We start from the raw sequence: 26,854 nt of genomic DNA, 5'->3' as shown, positions 1-26,854 counted from the left end.
TTCTTATAGCAAATTATTAGGGATAATAATGGATGATGATCTCAAATTTGATCTACGTATACATTATTGCATAAGAAAAACCCAACAAAAACTAGAGATGCTTTACAGCCAAAAACGTTTCCAATGATACAACTAAAGCTACACTTGCCACTACGTATCGTATCTCCTCCTCACACCTCATTGTTGTGCTCCCATCCTTACTCACCTTCAGACATCAGAAAAATCAGCACCTGACCAATGCTATAACAAAGTTGCTAAATTTGCAGCCAATGCCTCATTCAGAACCCACCACTGTATAGCACTAAGATGGTTAAACTGGTTAGAACTACCCCATCAACGAACATATACACATCTTCTTACCGCCTATAAAATTTCCAGAATCCATCTGCTTGTCCATCCCTAAATAACATTCTACACAACTATGTTCCCAGTCAGTCATGATCCAGTGATCTCCTTTCTGTCCACAAACCTATCAAACCTGCTGGGCATTGTCTGTACTCATACCATGATGCTAGGCCTGAAACTCCGTAACTCTATCCATCAGGTCAGTACCCTCCATTCCATCCTTCAAAACCATTCTAAAAGACTTCCTTGCCAAAAGCTAGTTCAGGTTCTTGCTCAACAACAGAATAATTATATCCCTAAATGTGAATAAATGCCTGTTCATACCTTACATCTTCTTACTCTCCCTTCTTCACTCACTTCCTTGCTTCCATCAATGTCTGTCCCCTGGTTCTCTCTCTAAATGTACCATAATCCTGCTTTTCTGTCACTTTGTATTGCAATTCTTGTTTGCATTATACTAATTTATCTTTGATTTCTCTATAAACTGACAAAACTTTCTCTATTAAATCATCGTCATATAACATTTAAGTCTTAACTAACGTTTTCATCTTATGTCTAGTTTGTTACAATTATTTAAACTGCAGTTGTTTTTTGTATTATTTTTAAAGACTGTAAAATTATTGTTCTTAAAATGTTTTGTAATACTTTGGAGCTTTTCTTCCCAGGCCTCCTCGGAAAATGGACCCCTGCCCAATTGGACTTTCCTGGTAATCAAATGTCAATAAATAAATAAATGCCATTGACCCATATGTCAGACCACATGGTATACATGGCCCTGGCCACCAAGAGCACTGACATTGTTAACCACCTGCCACCAGATGCAGTCATGGAAGGGCTCATCAGAGGCACATAAATCAAAGAGCCATCCACCATGGAGACAGAGAACTTGTACTATGACCTCATTCTCAGCATCAGAGAAAGGAAGCTTCCATGGGGATGACTCCATCTTACTTACTTATTTTGGATATGGAAGCCATATTCCCGTTGTGATGGAAGAAAAAAAATGGATCCCACAACACAATATAACATGCTGGTAGTACAGACTTTTATACTTACTGAAAAATTGTTGTCATTGCGCAATCAGTGAAAAGCATAGTACAAACAACAGTCTAAACAACACTGCAAGATCTAAAACATTACACATTAAGCATAAGTGCAAATGATGCCCATACAAGCAACAGTGTAGTATCCCATACATAACCTCCTCCTCCAAAAAAGTAAACTACAGAAAACAACAAACAAGAGCAGCTGAAGGAATATATACCTAGCAAGAAGAGAAAACATCATAAGCAGATAAAACAATCTGAGGACTGTAAGAAAAAATACTGAACTCACACATTTTAAACTTTTAAGCATGTTACAATAATAATAAAGAAGTCTGTATACGTGTGTGTGTGTGTGTGTGTGTGTGTGTGTGTGTGTGTGTGTGTGTGTGTGTGTGTGTGTGTGTGTGTGTGTGTGTGTGTATGTGTGTGTGTGTATGTACATGTGTTGCCCAGCTCCCATGATGCAATTGTCAGATTCCTTGAACAGAATTTATTGCAACACTGGAGGTGGACAGCACTCATTACAAATATTTATAAACATAATAAGTATGAGCAGTGGTATGGAAGAATACATACCTTGAGGGCTTTCAAACAATGTCCACTGTAGTCCTATACGAACATTTTTGTCATTGTTTGTTTAGCAGCACTTTGGAACCACTGATCCCAGGAACTATCTGCCTGTTAGCTTTACGAGCCTGGTCTGTAAGGCCATGGAACGTATCCTCATGGAACCCATAAACAAAGACACTGGTAACCTCTAAACTCTGGACCCCACCCAGTTCATGTTTGTGAAAGGCAGATCATGCCTTCTGAACCTAATCGACTTCTTTGAGGCAGTCACCAAAGCTGTAGACGAGGGTGAGGTGGTTCACACAGCCTATCTTGACCTTGCCAATGCTTTCAACAACATCCCCCATTCTGGAATTATAGTTAAACTCACTAAATGAGATATAAATCCCTATGTCACAAGATGGGTTGCCAACTGGCTCACTGATAGAACCCACACTGGAAAAGTTGCAGGCTCCAAATCTGAATTCAAACCAGTGACAAGTGGAGTACCACAGGGTTCAGTCCTGGGACCTCTCCTGTTTGGTATCTACTTCTCTGAAGTACAGGCTAACACAGAAGGCCTTTGGCTAATGAAGTTCGTAGATGACTATAAACTAGGAGCCATAGTCGAGTCCCCAAATGATGTGGACATCCTACAGAAGGGCCTCACTGAGACAGATGCCTGGTGTCAGAGCCATGGCCTCAAGCTCAATGCCAAAAAGTGCACTGTCATCCCCTTTGGTAAAAACTCTGTACCCATGAACTACCACATAGGCGGCGGTATACTTAACACTGAATGTGTGATAAGAGACCCTGGGACCCAGGTGGACAGTAGTCTCTCCTTTGATAATCACATCGCCACAGTAGTCAGGAAATCCTTCTGTGTGGCACACCTCATCACAAAAGGGTTCTCATCCAGAAAAAAGAGGTCATTGTTTCCCTGTACTCAACACTCATTAGACCCATTATAGAGTACAATGCCCCATTCAGAATGTACCTCACAAGACATCTGCAGCAGTTGGAAAGGCCACAGAAGTATCTCCCAAAGAGGATTACTGGCCTCAAACAGATGCCCTACACTGACTGTCTCAAAAAACTCCAGCTTTACTCCGTAGCATATCGTCTACTCCGAGGTGATCTCTGTCTAACGTATAAAGCTATGTCAAACCCAGAGCTGTTGGACATGCTATACCTAAAGAAATCACAATCCTTCCAACCCAAACACTCTTGGGACCTAGACCTTTTCACCACAATAAACAGGACATGCTGGAGGGATAGATTCCTGTCCCAGAGACTTCTCATACCCTGGAACAAGCTACCCATCTATGTCAAGCAAAGTTCCTCATTAGCACTCTTTAAGAAGAATCTTGATGAGTGGATGGGAAATGGGAAATACACCCAGGGATCACTTCTGTGGCTCTGCTCGACAGGGGCACAGGAAAATAACTTTCTTGGGTGGTGTAAACCAGGGAACCTTGCTGGCTAGGCTTGCTTAGGCCCTTGGGCTGATAGCCTAGTTCCTACCTATGAACCTATGAAAAGACTTTCTATACATGTCAAGCAGAGCACCTCACTGGCCCTCTTCAAGAGGAATCTTGATGAGTGGATGGGAAATAGAAAGTTCACCCTGGGGATCACTCCAGTGGCTCTACATAACAGAGGCACTGGGAACTAACATTGGGCGGCACGATGCAAGGGCACTTCTATGGGCTAGGCTTGTAAAGGTTCCAAGGCCATTAGCCTAGTACACACCTATGAACCTATGAACCTATGGAAACAAGGCAATCTTCCCAAGTGTGATGGAAGTTCCATACCTACATTATGCTTGTAAGCTGCAGAGACCTCCCCCCTCCCCCCATCCAGGTACCTGGAATATGTTAATTAGCTCTTTACTCATTATCTATTCTGAATAACACAATTTGCACAAAGTGCTGTGGAGACAAACATGGCGTTGGTTCCCACATGGTGATGTGTGCATATATAACCAGTACAAGAATGTAGATTCAAAGACTCATGCCTAGCTAATAGCTTGGAAGTGTGCCTCATTAGCAACAGTGGCCAGTCAGCGATGTTTTAAGAATTCCTGCTAATGAAAACCACACTTTGAGAGAGTAAGTCAGGCAAATAAGTCTTACAAATTGTTTTAAGTTATATGAACTTTGAAGTATGTCTGAATTTATTTTTATTTTATTTTATTTGACATTTATTTACTGGGATAGTCAAACTGGGTCTATAGAACACATTTTCAGTGGAGGTCTGGGCAGAAAAGCTCCAAATACAGACATATATGCAGTAGAAAGATAGCACACATATTTTACAGATCCTTAGTAAAGAAGAATAGGTTTTACAAATTCCTGTGATACAGAATAAGCAGGTATCACATCACTTCAATAACAAGCACGCATATATTACAGTTATATAGTAAAGAAAAATACGTGATCCAAAAATCTTGTAATAAAAAATAAACAGATATCATATTACTTTAATAACAAACAGTGAGTAACTAACAAGTAAAACATAATATAGGGTTATTTGTTCTGAGAGGGATAATAATGAGTAAAGTTGCATAGAGTAATGATTGTTAGCAAAGTAAGGGAAAATCTAACAGAAGGGAATACGAGAGACATGTTTTTTAAGATGAGCACTTTCAGTTTGTATAGAATAAGATGTGTCCCTCAAATCAATTTTTAGAGGAGTAAGTGGTGGAGTGAACAGAGCAGAACGGATATAGTAAAAAGTGACATTAGCCCGGAGCAGTACGGGTGCACAGCCATGTGTTGTTTAGGTGTTTTTTTAAGGAGGTTTTGAAGACTGATAGGATGGGAATTGATCTAGTAACTAGGGGGACTGGGTTCCAGACTCTTGCAATAGAGTAAAAGTAAAAGACACAGTCCCATTTTTAGAGAGTTTGGTGATGGTTAGAATTTTTTTTGTCCTCAGACCTTAGGGTTGTATTTGGTTGGATGAGTTTGACTAAGTTGCTCAGAGCTGGGCAGGCTGAGGGTTTGTGTTGTATCTTGATGCACAAATTTGTCCACATATTGTAAAAATTATGTGAGGTAGTTCTGCATACATCTCAGAAGATGGCTAACAATGTAATTGAAACGTAAAGCATACTGACACCATAAACATAGCTGCTTATATTTATGCCACCCTTTAAGACATTCCTTAAGCAAAGGCATTCATAGTAAGTAAAGCAGGGTAATATTATCAGTAAGTCTGACTTCCAGAAAGTTCTTTCTGCCTTCACATTCATTATCATCATCATCGTTTCCAATAATTCCAGTAACACAATTGTACTGTATAAGTAAAACTAAGAATAGCCTGATACCATGGCTATAGTGTAACATACCTGCACATTTCAGAAGTACAGTGCTCTGCCTATGTACTTTACTTTCTGCATTTTGTGTAACTGTTTATATGATGTAACATGTCCCTCCTGACATCAGGATCACATTACAGTGCCATAAGTTTGAGTCTTGAAAAGGTAATTAAATAAAAATATTGGTGCCATCGTTAAATAAAAATATTGGTGCCATCATTGATACCCTGTAGGGAATGACATTTCCCATGCTACAGCAGAAACTTAAAATTTTATTCCGCCTATTCAAAGACTTAGCCATTGTGCAAACAAGAGTGCCATCAATGCTCCCCACTTAGCCTATTGGAACTTATTGAATGTAGAAAAACACTTTAGCTGCAACTGCCTGAAGGGATCCATCTGTTAACGAAGTATGTACTGAATGACAGTGTAACAGGTGCAGAGTTTGAATTCACATAAGGGATAGTATATCTATATATTTTTATCAGGCATAATATATGTGATCATTTATTTTTTTAATTTTAATGTACTCAGCACCTTCTACACACATGCAATTTATAATGGTAATGTTGCAATAATATTTTTCACTGTGGATAATGTGGACCCTAATAATGTTACCCATGTGCCTCCTGGGTCTATATTAGATTCTCGAAAGCCAACAATGTCGAATCTGATATTGTCGACATAAGAATAGCGAAATTGCCGAACATCGAATAAGTAAACAGAAATCTCCGTAAGGGGAGATTTCCATTTACTTCAATGTAGTGCGGTCTTGGAGTTGGTATATTTAAGTAGTGGGGGCTGTGGGGGTGCAGGCAGGCTTGCCCCCCTTTCTACACCATTTAGTTATTTTTTGTTGTTTTTATTTTTTTTTCTGAACATTCAATGTTTTAACAGTTCGATCACTAAAGGTCGATCTTTAGTGATTCGAACTGTTAAATATTCATTGTTCTAATATAGACCCTGTCTCCCAGAGTGATCACCTTACTATTAATATTTATGAAACACTTCTGTGTGCATTCTGTGGAATAAAGAGCAGAGATGAAAAGCAAAGAAAAGACATAACTTGCGAGATATTAAGGTAGTTGAACATGAAGATCACAGGAAAACAGCTTGCAAAACATGCTTCAGTGGCATACCTGTATAATGACCAAATGTAAATCATCCTGGAATATGTTTGGGAGAACATCCCTTCTTGGTCCTTTCCTCAATATTTGCCCTCCCTTAAAATAATAATGATGCCAGTTAAAAACAGCACATCACACACACACACAGATGACAATAATGTTCTAAACTAAAAGGTCATTTCTATGACCATAATTTGCACAACAGTTGGCATAGTGCGCTGTCATTGGTCAGCACCGACTGTAGATAAATGGTATTTCTCATCCTATGGCAAAACCCATACAATAATATGCATGTGCTAAGAATTTGTCATTGGTCATGCAAACAAGACTGCCATTGGTGTGCTCTGCTAAGCATGTTGAACATCAGGGAATGCAGAAAATGACTTTACCTGTAATGGCCTGAATGTCTGCTCATGTTAATGAAATACATACAGAATGACAGTGCAGTAACATGTGGAGTTTGACTCTCACTCTCTCTCTCTCTCTATATAGATATATATATATATATATATGTATATATATATATATATATATATATATATATATATATATATATATATATATATATATATATATATATATATATATATATATATATATATATATATATATATATATATATATATATCTATATATATATATATATATATATATATATATATATATATATATATATATATATATATATATATATATATATATATATAATATATATATATATAAAAATAGCATACCTGTATACTTTTGCAGAAAAAATCGTGGCAGAACACAGCTTGAAGTCCAAAATGAGTTTAATAAAAGCACATAAAACTCAGACACAGAAATCTCCAGGAAGAATGGCTTTGGGTAACACCCTTCATCAGATTAACAAACATTCTCATTCTAACAGAATTTAAACACACTAACTACCAATAAAATTTGATAAAATCAGTAACAGACCCGCCTATTCCTAAGGGCGGGCTTCATTGGAACATTTTCATTTAAACCTGGAGTTCTATGAGCCATAAGCTCAATTATCCATTTGGCTTCTATTAGTTCAGTATGTTGTTTTATATCACCCCCCCCCTACTGCTCAGCTTGATTTTTACAATGGCTCTAAACTTAAAGAAATGTGTGGGATTTTGTTCAATGTGTTTAAACAAAGCATTATGTGCTTCACCATTCCTGATAGAACTAAGATGTTGTAAAATCCTGACCTTGAAAAAACAATTGGTTTTCCCCACATAAAAACCACGGCATTGTTGACACTCTACTAAATAAACAAGGTCTTTTGTCCTACAGGTGGCTCTAGCCTTAAATTCAAACAGCTTACCCGTGACAGGATGTGTATAGATGGTATTCTGATCAATGCGAGTGCAAGCTTTACAAGTGCCACAAGGGACACTACCTGGTTTACTCTTAAAGGGAAGAGTGTAAAAATGTCTCTCTTTGCCAAGAATATCCTTGAGGTTCTTGTTTCTCCTAAAGCCAAAAATAGGCTTGTTCCCAACAATAGCTTTGATACCTTCTTCACTGGTCAAAATATTCCAGTTTTTTGCTACTATGTCACATATCCCCTTAATATTGCTACTATATGTGAACATAAACTTAAACCCTGGTGCTTCACGTCTGTTCCGAGGACCATCGCAAGTGTTATTTGATAGCCAGGGTCTAAATCTCCTCCTATTAGATGCTGCTTCAACACCTGTGACCTTGTTGATGATGGTAGATTTGTATCCTCTATCTAAAAAATGCCCTTGCAACCTGGCTACCTCATCTTCATACTGTGAATACCTGTTTGAATTTAAGGCTAGAGCCACCTGTAGGACAAAAGACCTTGTTTATTTAGTAGAGTGTCAACAATGCCGTGTTTTTTATGTGGGGAAAACCAATTGTTTTTTCAGGGTCAGGATTTTACAACATCTTAGTTCTATCAGGAATGGTGATGCACATAATGCTTTGTTTAAACACATTGAACAAAATCCCACACATTTCTTTAAGTTTAGAGCCATTGTAAATATCAAGCTGAGCAGTATGGGGGGTGATATAAAACAACATACTGAACTAATAGAAGCCAAATGGATAATTGAGCTTATGGCTCATAGAACTCCAGGTTTAAATGAAAATGTTCCAATGAAGCCCGCCCTTAGGAATAGGCGGGTCTGTTACTGATTTTATCAAATTTTATTGGTAGTTAGTGTGTTTAAATTCTGTTAGAATGAGAATGTTTGTTAATCTGATGAAGGGTGTTACCCGAAAGCGCTCATTCTTCCTGAAGATTTCTGTGTCTGAGTTTTATGTGCTTTTATTAAACTCATTTTGGACTTCAAGCTGTGTTCTGCCACAATTTTTTCTGCATTTGGTCTATTTTACGCTTTGGCAGGACTTAGGTGAGGCACTATACTAATTTTTGGATACCTGTATACTTTTATGTGGTATAATATATGTGATCCTTTATTTTCTACATCTTAAGGTACCTTAAACCTTCTATACACATATTCAATTTATAATGAAAATGTTGAAATATAACTTGTAATTTATACAGCTATTTGAATATGCAGAGCACATCAAAACAACTTTGAAAATGTAGTCCCACTGCTTTGTTAACATATCTGTAAAATGATCATGTGTAAATCTCCCTGGAATATGATTGGGTGCACATTTGCTCATGTGTGGCCCTTTTCTCTCCACTTGGGCTGCCATAAAATAATAACAATGTCAACTAAAACAAAACCACATCACACAGATTGACAACAATTACCTCCCTAAACTACAACTACCATATTTTTGGTTATTCTTTGCACGACAGTTAGCATGGGGTGCTATCAGAGGTCCGCGGTGATTGTATAGAATGGTACTTCTCATTCTATGCAAAAACCCAAAGAAATAATTATGCATGTGCTAAGACTTTGCTATCAGCCATGCAACTTAGCTTGGCATTGTCATGCATTAGTTATCATCCAAGATATAAACACAATTAATGAAAGGAGAAAGTATTACACATAAAATGATTTGTGCCTGAAATTATTACTCCACTGATGGAACATTGTATACTGCAACAGTTACAGGATTACAAGACATTGAACAGGTCTTTATTTGAATAGTAGCAGGTCAGTCTGCAGATGTAGTACAGTAAAACAGAATCACATCACACATGGAAAATGGAGAAGGAGAATATGATAGATGTATTTTGTATGTCAAAAGCATCCCTTCAGTCTATTTCACATAGTTTTTCTAACAAGCCCAGGGTAGGATGCAGGGAGGGGGATTATATGGGCTAGCAATTCTAAATTCACTATTAGAGCTAAGTGAAATGTTTAAATTTACTTTACGTATCAAGTCCAGACGTGTCTTTGCCAGATCCACACACCGAGGCAGGGTAGTACAAGATAATAACTTATCAGAGCAAGACTTGGATTTATTGTTAGATTTGAGAATGAGAAAAATAAGAGTTATGAAACTCGACAAGGGGGGTAGGCTAGTATTTATGAATGAGGAAGATTACAACTATAGGATGTTGTCTATTTTAGATAATGGAGCTTATGAAAAAGTGACTATTAATGAAGTTAATGGTACTTATAGAATGGTAGGGCACACATTAATGAATTATTCATTGACATTGATTTGTACAATTATTTAAATGTTGTAGCCACATGTATCCCAATTATTTTTAGAACACCAAAAATACATAAAAATTTTTAGGCACATAGTAGATGGTAGACAATCTATTACGTATGGGTGTACGAAGGTTATTGATAATAAGTTGAAGAAGTACCTAATTACCGAAAAGCAAATTTTACGTGATTCATGGGGCCTTGTGGACCACATTAATAAACTTGAATATCAAGGTGATTACAATTTCCTGACAACAGATGTCAGAGATACCACAATACCTTGGTATAAACTGGGTTATGGATTTCTTAGCATCAAAAGGGGTAGAACAAGGTGAAATATACCTAACAGGGACCCTATTAGACATCATATTAAAAAATAACTTTATACTTTTTAATGGGAATTATTTCCTTCAAAAGTGGTGTAGCAATGGGCTCCCCATGTGGAGGTAGTTTCGCCAATATAATGATGGCACACTGGGAAAAGAAATTTATTTTTAATAATTCTACCCTGTCAAACCAGATTTACTGGTATACTAGATACCTGGATGGCATCTCTATAATTTGGAAAGGTGTCAGAAAATCTGCTAATAAATTTATCGAGTACATTAATACTACCACAGATTTCTTACAATTTGCACACCAATTTGAGGAAAATACTATTGTTTTCCTGGATGTTCATGAAGGATGATGTAAATAACAGGTATCTAGCTAAAATCTATAGGAAGGCCTTTTACTCCAACACCTTCTTACGCTTTGAAAGTTCCCATCCCTTCCACCAGAAGAGGGCTATAATTAAGGGATAATTAGTAAGAGCAGACCGTATGACATCACTAGAAACAGACTTTGTTGAAGAATATAATAAACTAAGGGAGATGTTTTTAAACGAGCATGCCCATTTGAACTTATAGTCCAACTTATCACTGAAGTACAAATGAAAAGATCAACAGGGTATTTTACTCCCATTTTAAATAAAGGCCTTGCCTGGAGGAGTCTTAATATTTATGACCAGAATAGTTTATGTGAGACTATAGGGCATACTCAAGTTAGTTACATAACAAGCCTTATTACTACCTTCATAATGGATGCTCAACAAATTAGGACAATTTTATTTAGGAATTGGGCTATAATAACAGAAGACCTTACAGTTAGGAGTAAAACTGGAAATAAACCAAGAATAGTATTTAGAAGGGGGCAAACTATTAAAAATTTATTAGAGCACCCACTTTCCCCAGTTGTACATAATCCTGATATGAGAAAATGTGGAGCTTGCCTTCAATGTAAATTCATGATGTTGGGGCAGACATTTAAGATATGTGGTATTTACCTACAGAGTAAGATATAAATTTAACTGTTCCAAGTTAGTGGTTGTATACTTAGCCCAGTGTCAGCACTGTATATAATTTTATATCAGAAATACCAGAAGGCAATTTAAACAGTGTTTATGAACACCAATATCATATAGACAAACAAAACATTAACAATGCCTTAGTGAAACATGTAGTTGATTATACTGACAACTATTTCCAATATACTATAGTCAAACAAGTTAAGAAAAATATTAGGGGAGGATCATGGGCATTAGATTTAGAATTAAGGGAACTTTTATGGCAACTGAAAACAAATGCTTTTTCCTTCCCGGCCTGAATGATTATTGTTCTTTAGGGTGCCTTCTAAAATTAAAAGCCTTAGAGAGGTGATTTTATAGCTTTTATTTATTTTAGGGTTGTATGCCTTTAAATTTTAAATTGTTATAGAGTGATGATGTCATCTAATTTTAATTGTATAAAATGTGTTTGAATTGTTCATTTATTTGTCTGAAGAAGTTCATGAGATTTGTCTGAATGAAAGTGCTTACATGTATTAAACTTGGGTGCTGGTTTGAATTGCATGTCCTCTTCATCTTTTTGGATTTTATCAGTTTGTGGTTTGTGTTGGATTGACAATGAAGTCTTGTCATTGGCTTGTATATGCTTGTATATGCTACACTAACTTATTGTATACCTAATGTGAGGAATGAAATTTTTTGACATATCCCTTCCCAGTGTCACAGGGTTTTCCATTTAATTTGTACAATTACAAACATTATTGCAGACTGCTGTTGATGAGTACAATACTAATATCAGTTGAACATGTGCCTTTTTACTATTCTGCACATAATATATGCATTGCAGTGAGATTTTAGTGATACTCACATCAACACAAGACTTACTTGCAATAATAAAATCATCCTGATCTGCAGATTAACACTCAGGAATGTATGGGCTGCACTCACTGGTGTGACAGCTGTCACCATCACCCAACACTTTCTTGTTCAGTTGCTGTAACAGCAACTTTGGGTCTGCCATTATGAAGAATACCTTCACTTGCAACATTCTAGACACATGATAGTCTAAGTCCCTCCATGATTTCACCTGTGACTGCATTGCTGTGTAACATAATTTATTCCAGCATGACTTTTACTTCTGTAATGTGTACATAGCATCAGTATTACTCAAATAAATCTCATTCACTACCATGGCAATTGATGTCACGTAAAAAAATATTGTCAACAGACATGGATAACGCTTTGGAATACCACAACAAATTATTCCAACTACTTACAAATTACTCCTACTCCAACTACTTTCAACACTGCACAATGCTTGGCATTGAGCAGCACAGGTCATAGGATCATAGGATCACAGGCGGTTACTAAGGTAACAGCACTAGAGCATTTTAAGCACAGCCATTCATGCCCTAATTTTCCCATTTATCAATGCCCATGGGCTAAAAAGGCTTTGGTATATGCCTGTAACTTAGGAGATCTACAAAATGCCCCTATATGTAAGGGCCAAAGGCAACAAGCGATGAATGAAATTGCAATTTCAATCCATTAGTCCAAATTGCATCTAAACAGACTTATGAAAGAGTTCTGTTTCACATGAATCTGGAGTCTGTTCCAGAGAAGATGTAATCTGTGAAACACATACCTGTCCCTTCAACATGTTTTGTTTATGTCACAAACAAGATTTAGATCCTTAGATAAGGTAATTCTAGTGCAGTTTGTTTTGTAAATGTGTAGCAGATCCATCAGGGCTGGATCAGAGAAAACCTTTTAGGTTGGGCATAAATCACCACTCAGTAGTCTGTAGGAGATGGAGTACAGGAACAGGGCTTTGAGGTGGCCCACATAAGACATATTATTTAGACCCTGTATTATTTTAGTGAGGAGCCCCTGTTGCCAATCCAAATTTTGAAAATGCCTGTTCAGGTACATGCTAAAGGATGCATTGTACTTGATTATTTGTCTAATGAGGGCTGAGTATAGTGGGACTATGATCTACTTAGATCTGGATGCCATGGATTTACTTATAAGTTGCTCCATGTAGAAGGATTTTCTCACTACCATGGGCACACAGTGATCAAAGTTCAGGTTACTGTCAACCTGAGTTCCCATGTCCCTTGCCACTGGGTCTACTCTTAGGGTAGTGCTATCAATATTGTAATTTAAGGGGGTGCTCATCTTCCTAAAGGGTATAATTATACATGTTTTGCAGTGTGTTTTAGGCCATGGTTCTGGTACCAGTTATTTCTCTATGTCAGACATTCCTGGAGGATATCTATATCTTTGGGGGATTCAATGATTGTAGCCAACTTGGAGTCATCAACTAATGTGGACATTCAAAAGTCCTGTATATTTGCTTTGACTTCAGAGAAATATATTATAAACAACAGAGGTCCCAGTAGCAAGCCCTGTGGGACACCATTAGTAACAGGCCTCTTGGTCGAGGTGGATTCCCCCACCCTAACTTCATGTGTCTGATCTGTGAACCATTTGGTTATCTATCAGGTGGCATAGGGATTTATGCTTAAATTTGTGAGTTTCTCTATAATAACCAAAGCAGGTATTGTGTCAAATGCCTTTGCCAGGTCAAGGAAGGCAGTATGTACTGTTTTGGTCTCATCGATGGCTCTAGTGACCTTCTAAAAGAAGTCCACCAAGTTTAGTAGGCATGACCTACCCTTGATGAAACTGAATTGGGAGGTTCCCTATTATGTGATCGAAGACACATCGTCTTGATCGAACTTGAAAGCATGAAACAGCAAAATACTGAAACAGCATATAAGTGAATTCTTTCCCTGGGAATGAAATCGCTTGGCTGCCTTCGTTATTTTGCTGTTTTCGTCACTGTAGTGTGATCTCGGAGTTGGTATGTTTAAGTAGGGGGCTATGCAATGTTTTAAAGTTTTTTTTTCTTTTTTTGGAAAAAAAATTGCTGTTCTAAGTGTTCGGAATTGTAAGCTTTTGCTTACATGGGGTCGTTAAATCAGAGTTCGCTTTTTTGAGAATTCGCTGATTTAATATAGACCTGAATTGGGATGGGTCCAGTGTTTGAAGATTTCCTATGTCTTTGTTTATCAGGTCCACAATAATTATTCCCATGGCCTTGCTTATGGGTTTGTAGCTCCCAGGAACTGTTGATGGTCAGGTTTTGTGTAGAGGGATGACAGCTACAGTTATCCATTCCCTATGGATGAAGCCGGTCTGAAGGCTGTGGTTGAATAGAGATTGAAGTGGGCCTGACAGGTCATATTTTAAGCTATTTAGGGATCAGGAATCATTACTGGGCACATTGTAGGTGCTGTGGAGAGCACGTGTGGCTGACTGGCTGACATCAAAGATTGAAACAATAGTAATTTCATGAATTTTTGACTTAGGAATGGGGGCCATTTCCATCATGGTATTAGAAACCCCCCAAATTTGGAGACATTAAAAATTAGGCATCCAGAGATATTATCAAGACCCACTGATGCAGTGTTGTGAGCGCTGGAGAGTGCAGTAAGGACTTGTTCTTTACTGATATTTGAGAAAGAAATGGTAGAGGATATTTCTTGGAGAGCAACTGGGGGTGACAGCAGGTGAAACTGGAGAAAACTTTATCAGCCAGCAAGTTTGCTATATTTCCCAATTCAATATAGGAAGTTCCATTTACTATTGGTTCAGCACATTATTACAGTTAACTACAAGTAAATGACACTTCACATCCTATGTTAAAAACCTGATGAGATTTTGCCTTTAGCTGCATTCACGTGTTGCTCGTGTTAGTATGCTTAACCCTGCTGTGTGACAGAAAGCATTAGTGACAACAGTATGATGAGACAGTTATTATTATAATAGGGCTCATGTTTTAATATAATCTTGAGGGGATGTTTCAATTATCAATACAGGATATTATGAAGTGTTAATTGTGATCTTTGGTGGTGTCTCTTTCACAAAGCACATAGGTTCATAGGTTGGTACTGAGCTATCTGACCAAAGGCATATATTAGCCCAGCCACATTGTGCGGTATTCACCGCCCCTTTAGTAGTTCCCTAGATCCTTGTACTAGCAGCTAGTACTCTTGGCCCCTATCTAGTAGTGCTGTTGGTGTGATCCCCGATGTGAACTTTCTGTTACCCATCCACTCATCAAGGTTCCTCTTGAAGAGTGATAGTGAGGGGCTCTGTCTTATGTAGATTGGGACCCTGTTCCATAGTAAGGGAAGTCTCTGCGAAGGGAATCTACCCTCCAGCATGTTCTATTCATTGTTGTGTTGAGGTTTATATCCCTAGAGCATGTAGCTTAAGCAGATTTGGTTTTGCTAAGATGGAGCATGTTCAACAATTCTGGGTTGGACATGGCTCTGTACGTTAGACAGAGATCGCCTCTGATAAAGCGGTATGCAACAGAGAACAGTCTTAGCTTTTTCAATTGTGTTGCATAGGGCAACTGTTTGAGGCCAGTAATTCTCTTGGTTAGGTACCTCTGTGGTCTCTCCAGCTGCTGGAGATGTCTAGCCAGGTACATTCCAATTGGTGCATTGTACTCAATAATGGGTATAATGAGGGAAGAGTAGAGGGGCACCATTACATCCTTAGATCTTGATGCAACCCCTTTCATGATCAGATGGGTCACATAGAAGGATTTTCTAACCACTTTGGCAACATGGTTATCAAAGGAAAGCTGGCTAACTACTTGGGTCCCTAGATCCCTTATTTCTTCTTCAGATTTGACCATTTGACATTGACCATTCCTCCATACATGAGCACTTTCCCTTCAACTGGGTGCATTCTCACAACTTTGTTATGATTCCTTCTGTTGTGGCATCAGCAGCTAGTGCATAGGTCTAGATAATGTAGAGTGAGGTAAGCAGGTGCATAAATCTAGTAGAGTGTGTGTGTGTGTGGGTGTGTGTGCGTGTGTGTGTGTGCGTGTGTGTGTGTGTGTGTGTGTGCGTGTGTGCGTGTGTGTGTGTGTGTGTGTGTGTGTGTGTGTGTGTGTGTGTGTGTGCGTGCGTGTGTGTAGTGTGTGTACAAAAGCAAGTAATAATAGGCAGGGTTGGCTTACTTACCAGATGTAATATGTACAATTGTACATAGAGCCAACATTTACACAGGTGGAGGTTTTTAATCCATCAAGAATTGTATTCCCAATAAAGTGAAGACACATGCTTTCCAGCGCCCTGCTAAAGATATCCCCTGAAATGTGTGGTTTCTGACAATTATGGTATGACTTCTTTTGTGGCACCAGTGGTTAATGCACATCTCTACAGAATGTGGATTTAGGCAGGTCTTCCAATCTAGTTATTTGTATTTTGCATGAGTGTGCAAATTTAATGTGTGATAAGCACAACTGGCTTACTCAACAGATGTAATGAGTATAATTCAACATTTACATAGGTACAAGATTTTGATACCTCAAATGTTGTGCCCCCTTTTAGTGGAAACATATGCATTCCAACTCCTTGCTCAAGTTATCATTTTCACAACTATGACATAACTTTCTGTGGCATTAGCTGTTAATGCACAGCCCTAGTGAATGTGTACTTAGACATGCAGGTGTTCAAATCCAGCAATGTGTGCCTTATATAAGTATGTACAGATTCAATGCATAACAAGTAGGACTGGCTAACTCAACAGATATGGTATAGATAATTCAACTTAGTGGTTACATTTCTATGGGTACATGGTTTGGATACTTTGAATGTTGCATGTCCTTTTATTGGAAAGATATGCATTTCAACACCCTGCTCAAGTTATCGCTTCAACTGTGTGCTTTCTGACAACTGTAATATGACTTCTGTGAGGTCAGCAGCTAATGCACAGCTCTACAACTGTAATATGACTTCTGTGAGGTCAGCAGCTAATGCACAGCTCTACATAATGTGGACTTAGGCAGATATAAAAGATCATGTTTTGTGTGCCATTATGAATGTTTATAAATTTGATGTATAACAGGCAGTACTGACTTACTCACCAGATGCAATCCATATACTTTTAGTCAGTGGAAACATTTACCCCCTTTTGAAGAAGACAACTGCAGATGCTGTAGAGTAACTTAAGCAGGTATTCATATCTAGCAGTGTGTATGTAAGTATGAGTTGGTTAAACTAATAAATAATGACACTAATTAAGAAGTATGGACATATGTTACTTTGGAAAATGTATAATAATTCACAGGCCTCATATTAATAGTGCTAATATATTAAAACAGTCGTCCCTGATTATTTCAGGATTTTGCCCTGATAATGTTGAGATTTGTCTCTGATTCTTTGAGAGTTATGGGTTTCCTGACTATGGTCCACATCTCCCATTTTAATACATCTCACATGCTATGATTTTCTCAGCTTTGCAATTTATGCATCATAACATATGTTGTTCCACCTGACATTTGTGGTTGTGTGACACATCTTTGAGGACTGTAGTCAATAATGGCTGATGTTTTCATTATGTTAATTCATAGCCTTCACAAAATGCATGCTACTAATACAACTGTTGTTGTAACTACTTTCACAATGTATAAGACCACATATGTACAGGTTTTCACAAAATATGTGCATTGATCCACATATTTGTGTGTTTGTCTAGTATTTCTGCATTTGGAGGTTGAGAGATCTGCAGATTTATAATTCAAACTGTTTTAAATGGCTGTATTGTCTTACAACAGTTTTGTCATGCTGAATATTGCAGATTAGAATTGCCAGTAATGTTCAACATGTCCATGATTTCGATAATATTCTGAAAACATCATCCCTCATTGTCTGTATGTTGCAACACTTTTCCATCAGCGTGCACTGACTCACTGTTTTATCATGCACACTCTTTTATTTACATTGTGCACACAATTAGGTCATGCACTTCCGTACATCAACATGGCTACAAACCTGTGTTGTGGGCTCAAAGTGACGCTGCTTGTCATGGTGTTTGCCTTGGCTTCTTGCATATTTCATTAGCAATGTTGCTCGTCATGCTAACACAATTGATCATGTTAGCTTCAGTACAATGTTTACACGCCATTAATGGATCCCCAAATATAAGTTAAATACATACATACATACATACAAATATTTCAAGCATGGGCATTAATGCCCTTCTATCTTGCCAATATACCAAAACACTTGTTCCCATAATAAGTATCCAGGTTGTTCTTAAAAATATCTATATTGGTACTTGCTTAATGTAATTTGGTAGTCTGTTCCATGTATTAGCTACTCTGTCTCTGTTAGAGAACCAATTAGTACACTTTTAATTCCTATAGAATCTCCTACATAGGTTGTCTGATGATTCTCTAGTACTTTATGTTAACCCCTAACATTCCCAGAGTAGTTGTCACTAAATGCCCTATATACCTGAATAAGATCTCCTCTTAGGTATCTGTGACACTGTACAAGTTCAAATATTTTAGTCTTTCATAATAACTTAAATTTTCTCATCCATGTATGCTCTTGGTATATTTCCTCTGTACTCTTTCCAGTTTACTCATACTTGTTTTCTTATAGGGTTTCTATATTGTTCTTCCATACTCAAGTTTGGGTCTAATGTAACTAATAAACAATTACTTCATTATTCTTGATTTCCTAGACTTTATAAATCTTTTTATACAACCAATAGTTCTATAACTATCATTAACCAATTGGTTGATATGATTAGAAAAACTCATAGCTGAATCTATCCATATACCCAGGTCCTTAAATGAGTCTACAGTTTCAATCACTGTGTGCTGTATTAATATTCAGCTTTCACTTTATGCCTGCCAAATCTCATATGCTTAGTTTTTGATGTATTTATCAGTATATTATTATCCTGTGCCCAAATGGTCAATTTAGTCAAGTTATTTTGCAGACATGCCTTATCTGTAGCTCAAGTAATCAGTTTACCCAATTTCAGGTCATCTGTATACACACTGTAGAACACCTCAGATGAAAAAGTTAAGTCTGAAAGATACAATCTAAACAAGTAAGGGCCTAGGACAGAGCCCTGTGGGACACCCTGACTGTAACCAAGGATTCCGCTTGTCTACTTGCTGTATGATACTTGCCATGTCCTATTTGTGAGCCATGCAGCTATCCATCTTATCAAGAGTATATCAATACCTAGTACTAATTTTTTTGGATCAGTGTTATGTGTATGACCCTGTCAAATGCTGAAGTTAAATCTGCATAAATTACATCACAGTGCAATTTTTCATTCATAGCTGTTATTATATTGTTATAGAACATCATGTTACAGGTGGTAATAGATCTGTTTTCAACATATGCATGCTGATATATGGTTTCAAGTCCCAACCTATCCAGCTCTGGCAATAACTTATCCAATATAACCCTCTCCGTTATTTTTCCACAGCATGAAAGTAGACTTAAGGGTCTATGTGACTCTGGATTTGTCCTACTCCCCTTTCCCTTAAAAACAAGCTTAATAAGTGCATGTCTCCAGTCTTGAGGAATCTCCCCATATGTATATGGCCTAGCGAATAATAAATATAATGGTACTGTAAGTTCTTCCTGAAGTGTTCTCAGGTCATTGTTACTAATTCTGTCTACTCCCTGTGCTTTGTTTGGATCCAGTTTGTGCTGATCTTTTTCAATATAATCTAATTTGATTCTAGTATCTGGGGTTACCTGGATGTCACTAGGACAACTTACCACCCCTTTTGTGGAGCCAAACTGTTTTGCATAAGATTTTGTAAATATACAAAGTGGATATAAAAAGTGGTCACACCCCTGTTAAAATAACAGGTTTTTGTGATATAAAAAATGAGACTAGAATAAATAATTTCAAAACCTTTCCCACCTTTAATGTGACCTATAACCTGTACAACTCAATTGAAAAACAAACAAATCTGTTAGGGAATAAATAAAAAATATAAAAAATAAAAAAAAGTACAATAAGCTGGTTCTAAAAGTGTGCACACCCTTAAACTAATACTTTGTTGAAGCACCATTTGATTTAATTACAGCATTCAGTGTTCTTGGGTACACACCTGCCATCAATTAAAGAGACTCCGATTAACCCCAAATAAAGTTCAGCTGTCCTAGTAGGATTTTCCTGACATTTACTCAGTTGCCTGCTACAGCAAAACCATGGTTCACAGACAGCTTACAAAGCATCAACGGATTTTCATTGTTGAAATATATCAGTCAAGAGAAGGGTACAAAAAAATTTTCAACGCATTGGTTATACCATGGAACACAGTGACGACAGTCATCAAAAAGTGGAGAAAATATGGGACAACAGTGATGTTGTAAAGAACTGGACATCTCTCCAAAATTGATGAAAAAACAATCAGAACACTGGTCAGGGAGGCTGTCAAGAAACCTACAGCAACACTGAAGGAGCTGCAAGAATTTTAGGCGAGTACTGGCTGTATACTACATGTGACAACAATCTCCCATATTCTCCATATGTCTGGACTATGGGGTAGGGTTGCAAGATGGTAGCCTTTTCTTTCACAGAGAAACACCCAGGCCTGGCTAAAATTTGCAAAACAATACATCAAGTCTCCCAAAAGTATGTGGGAAAATGTGTTATGGTCTGATGAGACTGAGGTTTAATTTTTTGGCCACAATTCTAAAAGGTACGTTTGGCACTAAAACAACATTTTGCATCACCAAAATAACATCATCCCCATGCTGAAGCATGGTGGTGGCAGTATCATGCTTTGGGGTTGCTTTTCTTCAGCTGGAAAGGTGGAAAGAATTATAAACAGTTCCAAATACCAGTCATTTTGGCCCAAAACCTTCAGGCATCTGCTAGAAAGATGAAGATGAAGAGAAATTTCACCTTTCAACATGACAATGACCCCAAGCATACATCTAAATCAACAAAAGAATGGCTTCACCAGAAGAAAATTAAAGTTTTGGAACAACCCAGCCAGAGCCCAGACCTAAATCCAATAGAAAATCTCTGGGGTGACCTGAAGAGGGCTATGCACAAGAGATGCCCTCGCAATCTAACTAATTTGGAGTGCTTTTGCAAGGAAGAGTGGAAAAATATTGCCATGTCAAGATGTGCCATGCTGATACACTCCTACCCAAGAACACTGAATGCTGTAATTAAATCAAAAGGTGCTTCAACAAAGTATTAATTTAAGGGTGTGCACAATTATGCAACCAGCTTATTGTATGTTTTTTTTTTATTTTTTATGTTTTCTCCTAACAGATTTGTTTGTTTTTCAATTGAAATGTATAGGTTATAGGTCACATTAAAGGTGGGAAATGTTTTAAAATGATTTACTGTGGTCTCATTTTTTATATCACAAAAACCTGGCATTTTAACAGGGCTGTGTACATTTTTTATATCCACTGTATCTATAATCTGTTGTGTCTGTGAATACATTTTAGACTCTGCATACAGTTTATCACTTTGTGTGCCTTTACTCCTTCCACATCTTATGTATCTATAAAAAGGTTTCCTATTATGTTCAATATCTTTATATAAATTTTCTTCAAATTTTTCCTGATCTTGTCTCACACAATGCTTAATCTGTTTGTCCAGCTTGTTTCTTTCATTTTTCAAAGTTGTAGTTCGACCTCTCTTCCATTTCCTGTATTTTTTGTCTCTCACCTTAATTAGATATCTTATCCTTATGGAAATATATTGGCCTGATGCTGTATGCCTAGATTCTGATGGTAAACATTTTTTTTTTGCACTCAAACAATTTCTCTTTCAAAACTTTCCACATTCCATCTGAAGTTTTTCCAGTTAAAATTGCACTCCAGTTAGTTTTACATAGTGACTGTTTTGCTTCCATATAATCTGTAATTAACCTTCTGTGCATTGGCTTAGATTTCAGTTTGGCAGAATTATATAGCAACAAATTAACCTTTATAACCCCCATGATCACTGCACATCAATGGTGATAAAACTTGACTTGAAGTTACAGTAATTTCTTTGGGAACACAAACAATTGTCTAGTATGTTTCATCCCCTGGTAGGTTTTTTTACAATCTGAAGGAATTGTTGTTCCTGAATATATGCTGTGAATAATTTCCTTACTAATGTTGTAGAATCAATATTATTTCAGTCTGTTTCTGGTAAATTTAAGTCCCCAGCTAATATTCGTCTCTCCTGTGTTTCATATATATTCTTCTAGTTCCATTGAATTATTACAATAAATCTATAGATTTAGTTGACTTATGCCCTATTAGCAGAATACATTCTTTAAATTACCTAGGTATAATATTTCCCTAAAATAATTTCAATTTTATTGATTTCATTTTTTATTTAATTTGGGAATACACTGAAACATAACAGAATGGTCAAATAAAAATTGTCCTTTTTTACCAAAGTATCATTAGTTAAAATTAATTTTTCCCTGATTTTTCTTTCCTACTTGTTTATCATTACTATCAATTTCAAAATCTTTGTTTCAAAAAGTTAAAGTATATTTCTGTATATGTATATTGATTCTTAAAACTGTGACTTGCATATTTCAACTGAAAGAACATAAAGAAGTAGAGATAAAATTAGCAATATATTTTTTATTTAATTTAAAAGTCACACAAGTTATTTAATATAGATAAGCCTACCAGTGATATCATTTATTTTACTGTTTTTACTTTCATATAGTAGCTGGGAAAGTACTGCTAGGAATAATCCATTTCTGCAGAAGGCTGGGGGAGAAAGCTCCATATTTTTGTAAAATGAGTCATAATGTTATAATCCAAATGACAAATAAACGTCATACATATATGACTGGATATATCACAATAGGCAACATGTTATAACATTTTTAAGGAATTAAATAAATTTATAACATTGAAGGTATGTGTAACAATGAGTGAATATGTAGCAGTCAGTAAAGAATTAGTTGGGCTACACAGGATACCAGTTAGGGTTAATCAAGCTCATTGAGTTTGGCTACAATGTAAAGAAACAGTTGGTATTAGTTACAATTTACAGGCATGAAAATGCAGGTGAACAAGGTGGTACACTGGGATATATTTCAGCATCACCTCATGAAGAAAATGAGGAAAACTGTCATCAATGTCTGAAAATCTACTGTGACTTAGAGGAAGGTAGTATCATGTTTAGTTTAACTGGTTCAATATATGAATGAGTACAGGCCACTGTGTAAGAAATGAAAATTAGGATGACCTAGGTGAAGGTCAAATGTAAGTTGTGTGTAAAAAATTCATAGCAATGTCTTTAATCTCCTCTGTTACAGAATTTTACAAAAGCTGGGGAACCAGATTCTGTGCGCTGTGATACAGTTGCAAAACTGAGTGAGAGAGGGTGCACATCCACAGATGTCATCAATCCACCGAGTATTGCCATTCTTAAGGAAAATAAACCCTTGGGGAAGAGTGATACTACAGTGACCCAGTTACAACCTCAGCATGTTGTAGTAGATCTCAGGCCAGGTAAGTCAAATCAAGTATCTGTTTCATCTTACTAGAAACATTGCCAAACCCTTTTAGATCAGTTACTAGAAATCCAAGAGCAATACTAAATGTCACCGGCTGGCATATTCTGAAAACATATCAAATCGTAGTGAAAAAAATGGTCATAGCTTAAGGCAAAACAAATATGCTGGTGGTTGCCTTTCTTAATTCTGTGATACAAGTTGTGAAAAAGCATCCCTAACCATTTAATATGTTGGACAAGGTTGAGAGTTTAATGGGTGTCAGACAGATATGACAACCCTTTGTTCTAAAATGATGTAACTCCTATTTCATCGGTAGGAGTTACACTTTTCGAAATCAGCCTGTTCATCTTTACCATGTTTTCGCTGAGTTGCAGTACAGCAATCTGCTCTGAAGTCTCAGTTTTTTTTTTCTCTTTGTCAATAGACTCTACCTCAAATATGTCTGTGTTAGATTGCTTACTTCCTGTGGGGGCCTTGTTACTGCACACAGAAGTAGTTTTTTTTATGTTACTTCACTAGCTGCCTGATCATAAATTGGTTTTGAATTCAGACAAGACTGGATTACTGCATTGCTTGATCACATGGCTAAGTCTTCTTTTGTGAGCAGTAATAATAGCTCTTGTATCAAGTTACATTATATGTCTGTCTATATATTGCACTGTATACATAGTTATCCAGGACAATGGTAGTTTGTTGCATTTTGAAGTCTGGGAGGGAGTAGAGATCAGTCAGTGAGTGACTGAGGCTTAGGTGGCCTGCACTTGCTATTTCACAGTCATTGGAACAGTTTTGATGTACCGGTAGCAAGAAATATGATTGTGTATATATATATATATATATATATATATATATATATATATATATATATATATATATATATATATATATATGCCTATCAGATGATCAAGTATTCAGAAACTCGAAATTCATATGGCTGAGACCTTATGACCAAGTTTTTCAGAACTCAAAGCTTTTGAATGGAGATCACGGTACAGTGAGGATTGGGGAATTTACCTTTTTCCCCACTGAAGTGCGATCTCAGAGTTATGTAAATTTGTAGGGCATGTGGGGGGTGTGCAGGGGATCTTGCCACCTGCAAGAATGTAAAAAAAGGTAGATTTTTTGTGTTTCTTTTTTTTTTTTGATGTTTAAGTATTCGGAAACTCAATCATATGGTCCCGACCGTATGAATTTCAAGTTTCTGAAAACTTGATCATCTGATGGGGATCCATATCTATATATCTATATCTATCTGTATATATATATATATATATATATATATATATATATATATATATATATATATATATATATATTAAGCATCTATAGGATCATAGAATCACAGGAGATTACTAGGCTATCAACCTGGAGGTCATTTTAAGCCTAGCCATTTCAACCCAAAGTAATATCATAGAAATGCTAGTCAACACCCATTTAGTGATGACTGCCCATATCCAGGAGGATTGTGGGCAATATTCCAGGTAAGAATTGATGGTGACCCATCCATTCATCCAGGCTATATGATACAGAGTGTAGTGACACAGACTTTAGTCGGTCTGTGGAAGGCACATGCTGGAGCCCCTTGATCTTCTTTATTAGAAATCTCTGAGGTCTCTCTAATTGCTTACAGGCACTTAGTATGGTACATGCCAAACGAGGTGTTATACTCAATTGTGGGTCAGATACATGCCGACTATAGGGGGGTTATAACTTCTGCTCTTGAGATGATGCCTTTACTAATGAAGAGTGCTATGTAGAAAGCTTTCCTTACTACAGTAGACACATGGGGTCGAAGTTAAGGTCAAAGTTAAGATCACAGTTAATATGTGATCTCAGGCCCTTTACCACTTCATGGGTACTTAGGTTATTGTTGATTTGATAGTGTGAGGGGACATTGTTTGTACTGAAGGGAATGGTGATGCATTTCTCTGCATTCATTTTGAGACCATGACTTATACACCAGTCGCTGGTCTGCGTGAGGCACTCCTGGAGTATATTGACATAATTTAGGGCTTCAACGATTGCACCTAGTTTGCAGTCATCTGCAAACCTGGTCAGCCACAACCTCTTAGTTTTCACCTGAACTTCTGAGAAGTATATACCAAACAGTAGGGAGCCCAGCAATGACCCCATGACACCCCACTGGTAACAGGTCTGCTGGTGGATATGGAGTCACTCACTTTGATAGTGTGTGTCCGGTTTGTGAGTCAGTTGGCAACCTGTCTTACACAAAGGGGTTTGCATTCAATTTGTCAAGTTTATCAGTTATGCCTGAATGTGGGATTGTGTCTAAAGCCTTTTCCAGGTCAAGGTATGCTGTGTGCAAAGATTTGCCCTCGTCAATGGCCTTGGTCACATTTTCAAAGAAATTCACCAGATTTAACAGGCAGGATCTGCCCTTCACAAAGCCGAATTTGGTAGGATCCAGGGTTTGGAGGTCATCAATGTCTTTATTTATGAGGCCCATAATGGTACATTCTATGGCCTTACAGATGAGGCTGGTCAAGCTTATGGGTCTATAATTCCCCAGGTCTGTTGCTAGGCCATCTTTGTTGAGGGGACTAACTGTTGTTGTTCTCCATTCTGCAGAAACAATGCCTGTGATTAGGCTAAGATTGAAAAGGGTATTTAGTGGTGATGCTATTTCATCTTTTAGCCTGTTTAGAAGACAGCCTGGAATGTCATCTGGTCCGATAGAGACTGTGCTTTTTTTTTTGCTTGGACAAGGCTTTGAAGACCTGCTCTTCAGAAAAGTAAAATGGAGGGGAGTTTGGAGGAATGCAAGTTGCAAGTCATAAGGGGATAAGGGAGTTAAATTTTCACCAAACCTATCTGCTAGCAGGTTCGCTCTCTCTGTTGGGTCAGTGTGTGTGATACCGTTGGCCACTAATTCTACACATGCTTGGGTCCTGCCCTTTAGGTTATGTGCATAGCTGTAAAAAGGCCTTATGGTTATCCTTGGCTGTACTTGCTAAATTTATCTCAAAGGAGCCCTTGGAGGATTTGACAAGTTGTCTTATTTGCATGTTGAGGCTGAGGAGGGTACTTGTCCATCATTGGGGCCTTGCCTTTGTTTTCTTGAACAGCAACTTTTTGCCTTTATTGTAAAGTTTGTTGATGGTGGATGTCCATCATGGCAGCTTGTTTTTATTTGGGCTCTGGCCTTGATTCTTTCTGGCATGGCTGAGTTTATACACTTGTGCAA

At 37.3% G+C, this 26,854-nt stretch overlaps 1 protein-coding gene across 5 annotated transcripts in view; it reads left to right on the top strand.

Moving 5' to 3' along the window:
• LOC122804909 (integrin beta-2-like) overlaps positions 1-26,854 on the top strand; it is a 1,526,426-nt gene that overhangs the window by 982,194 nt on the left and 517,378 nt on the right. For all 5 annotated transcript variants that reach the window (XM_044075116.1, XM_044075114.1, XM_044075112.1 and 2 more), the window contains one exon: positions 23,449-23,644. In XM_044075116.1, the coding sequence (XP_043931051.1) occupies positions 23,449-23,644 (196 nt within the window). The remainder of the gene's footprint in view (positions 1-23,448; positions 23,645-26,854) is intronic.

The sequence above is a fragment of the Protopterus annectens genome, chromosome 6.part0 (assembly GCF_019279795.1).
Source record: "Protopterus annectens isolate FY-2018-M chromosome 6.part0, PAN1.0, whole genome shotgun sequence".
NCBI lineage: Eukaryota > Metazoa > Chordata > Ceratodontiformes > Protopteridae > Protopterus > Protopterus annectens.
This window is presented reverse-complemented; position numbering and strand designations above follow the sequence as displayed.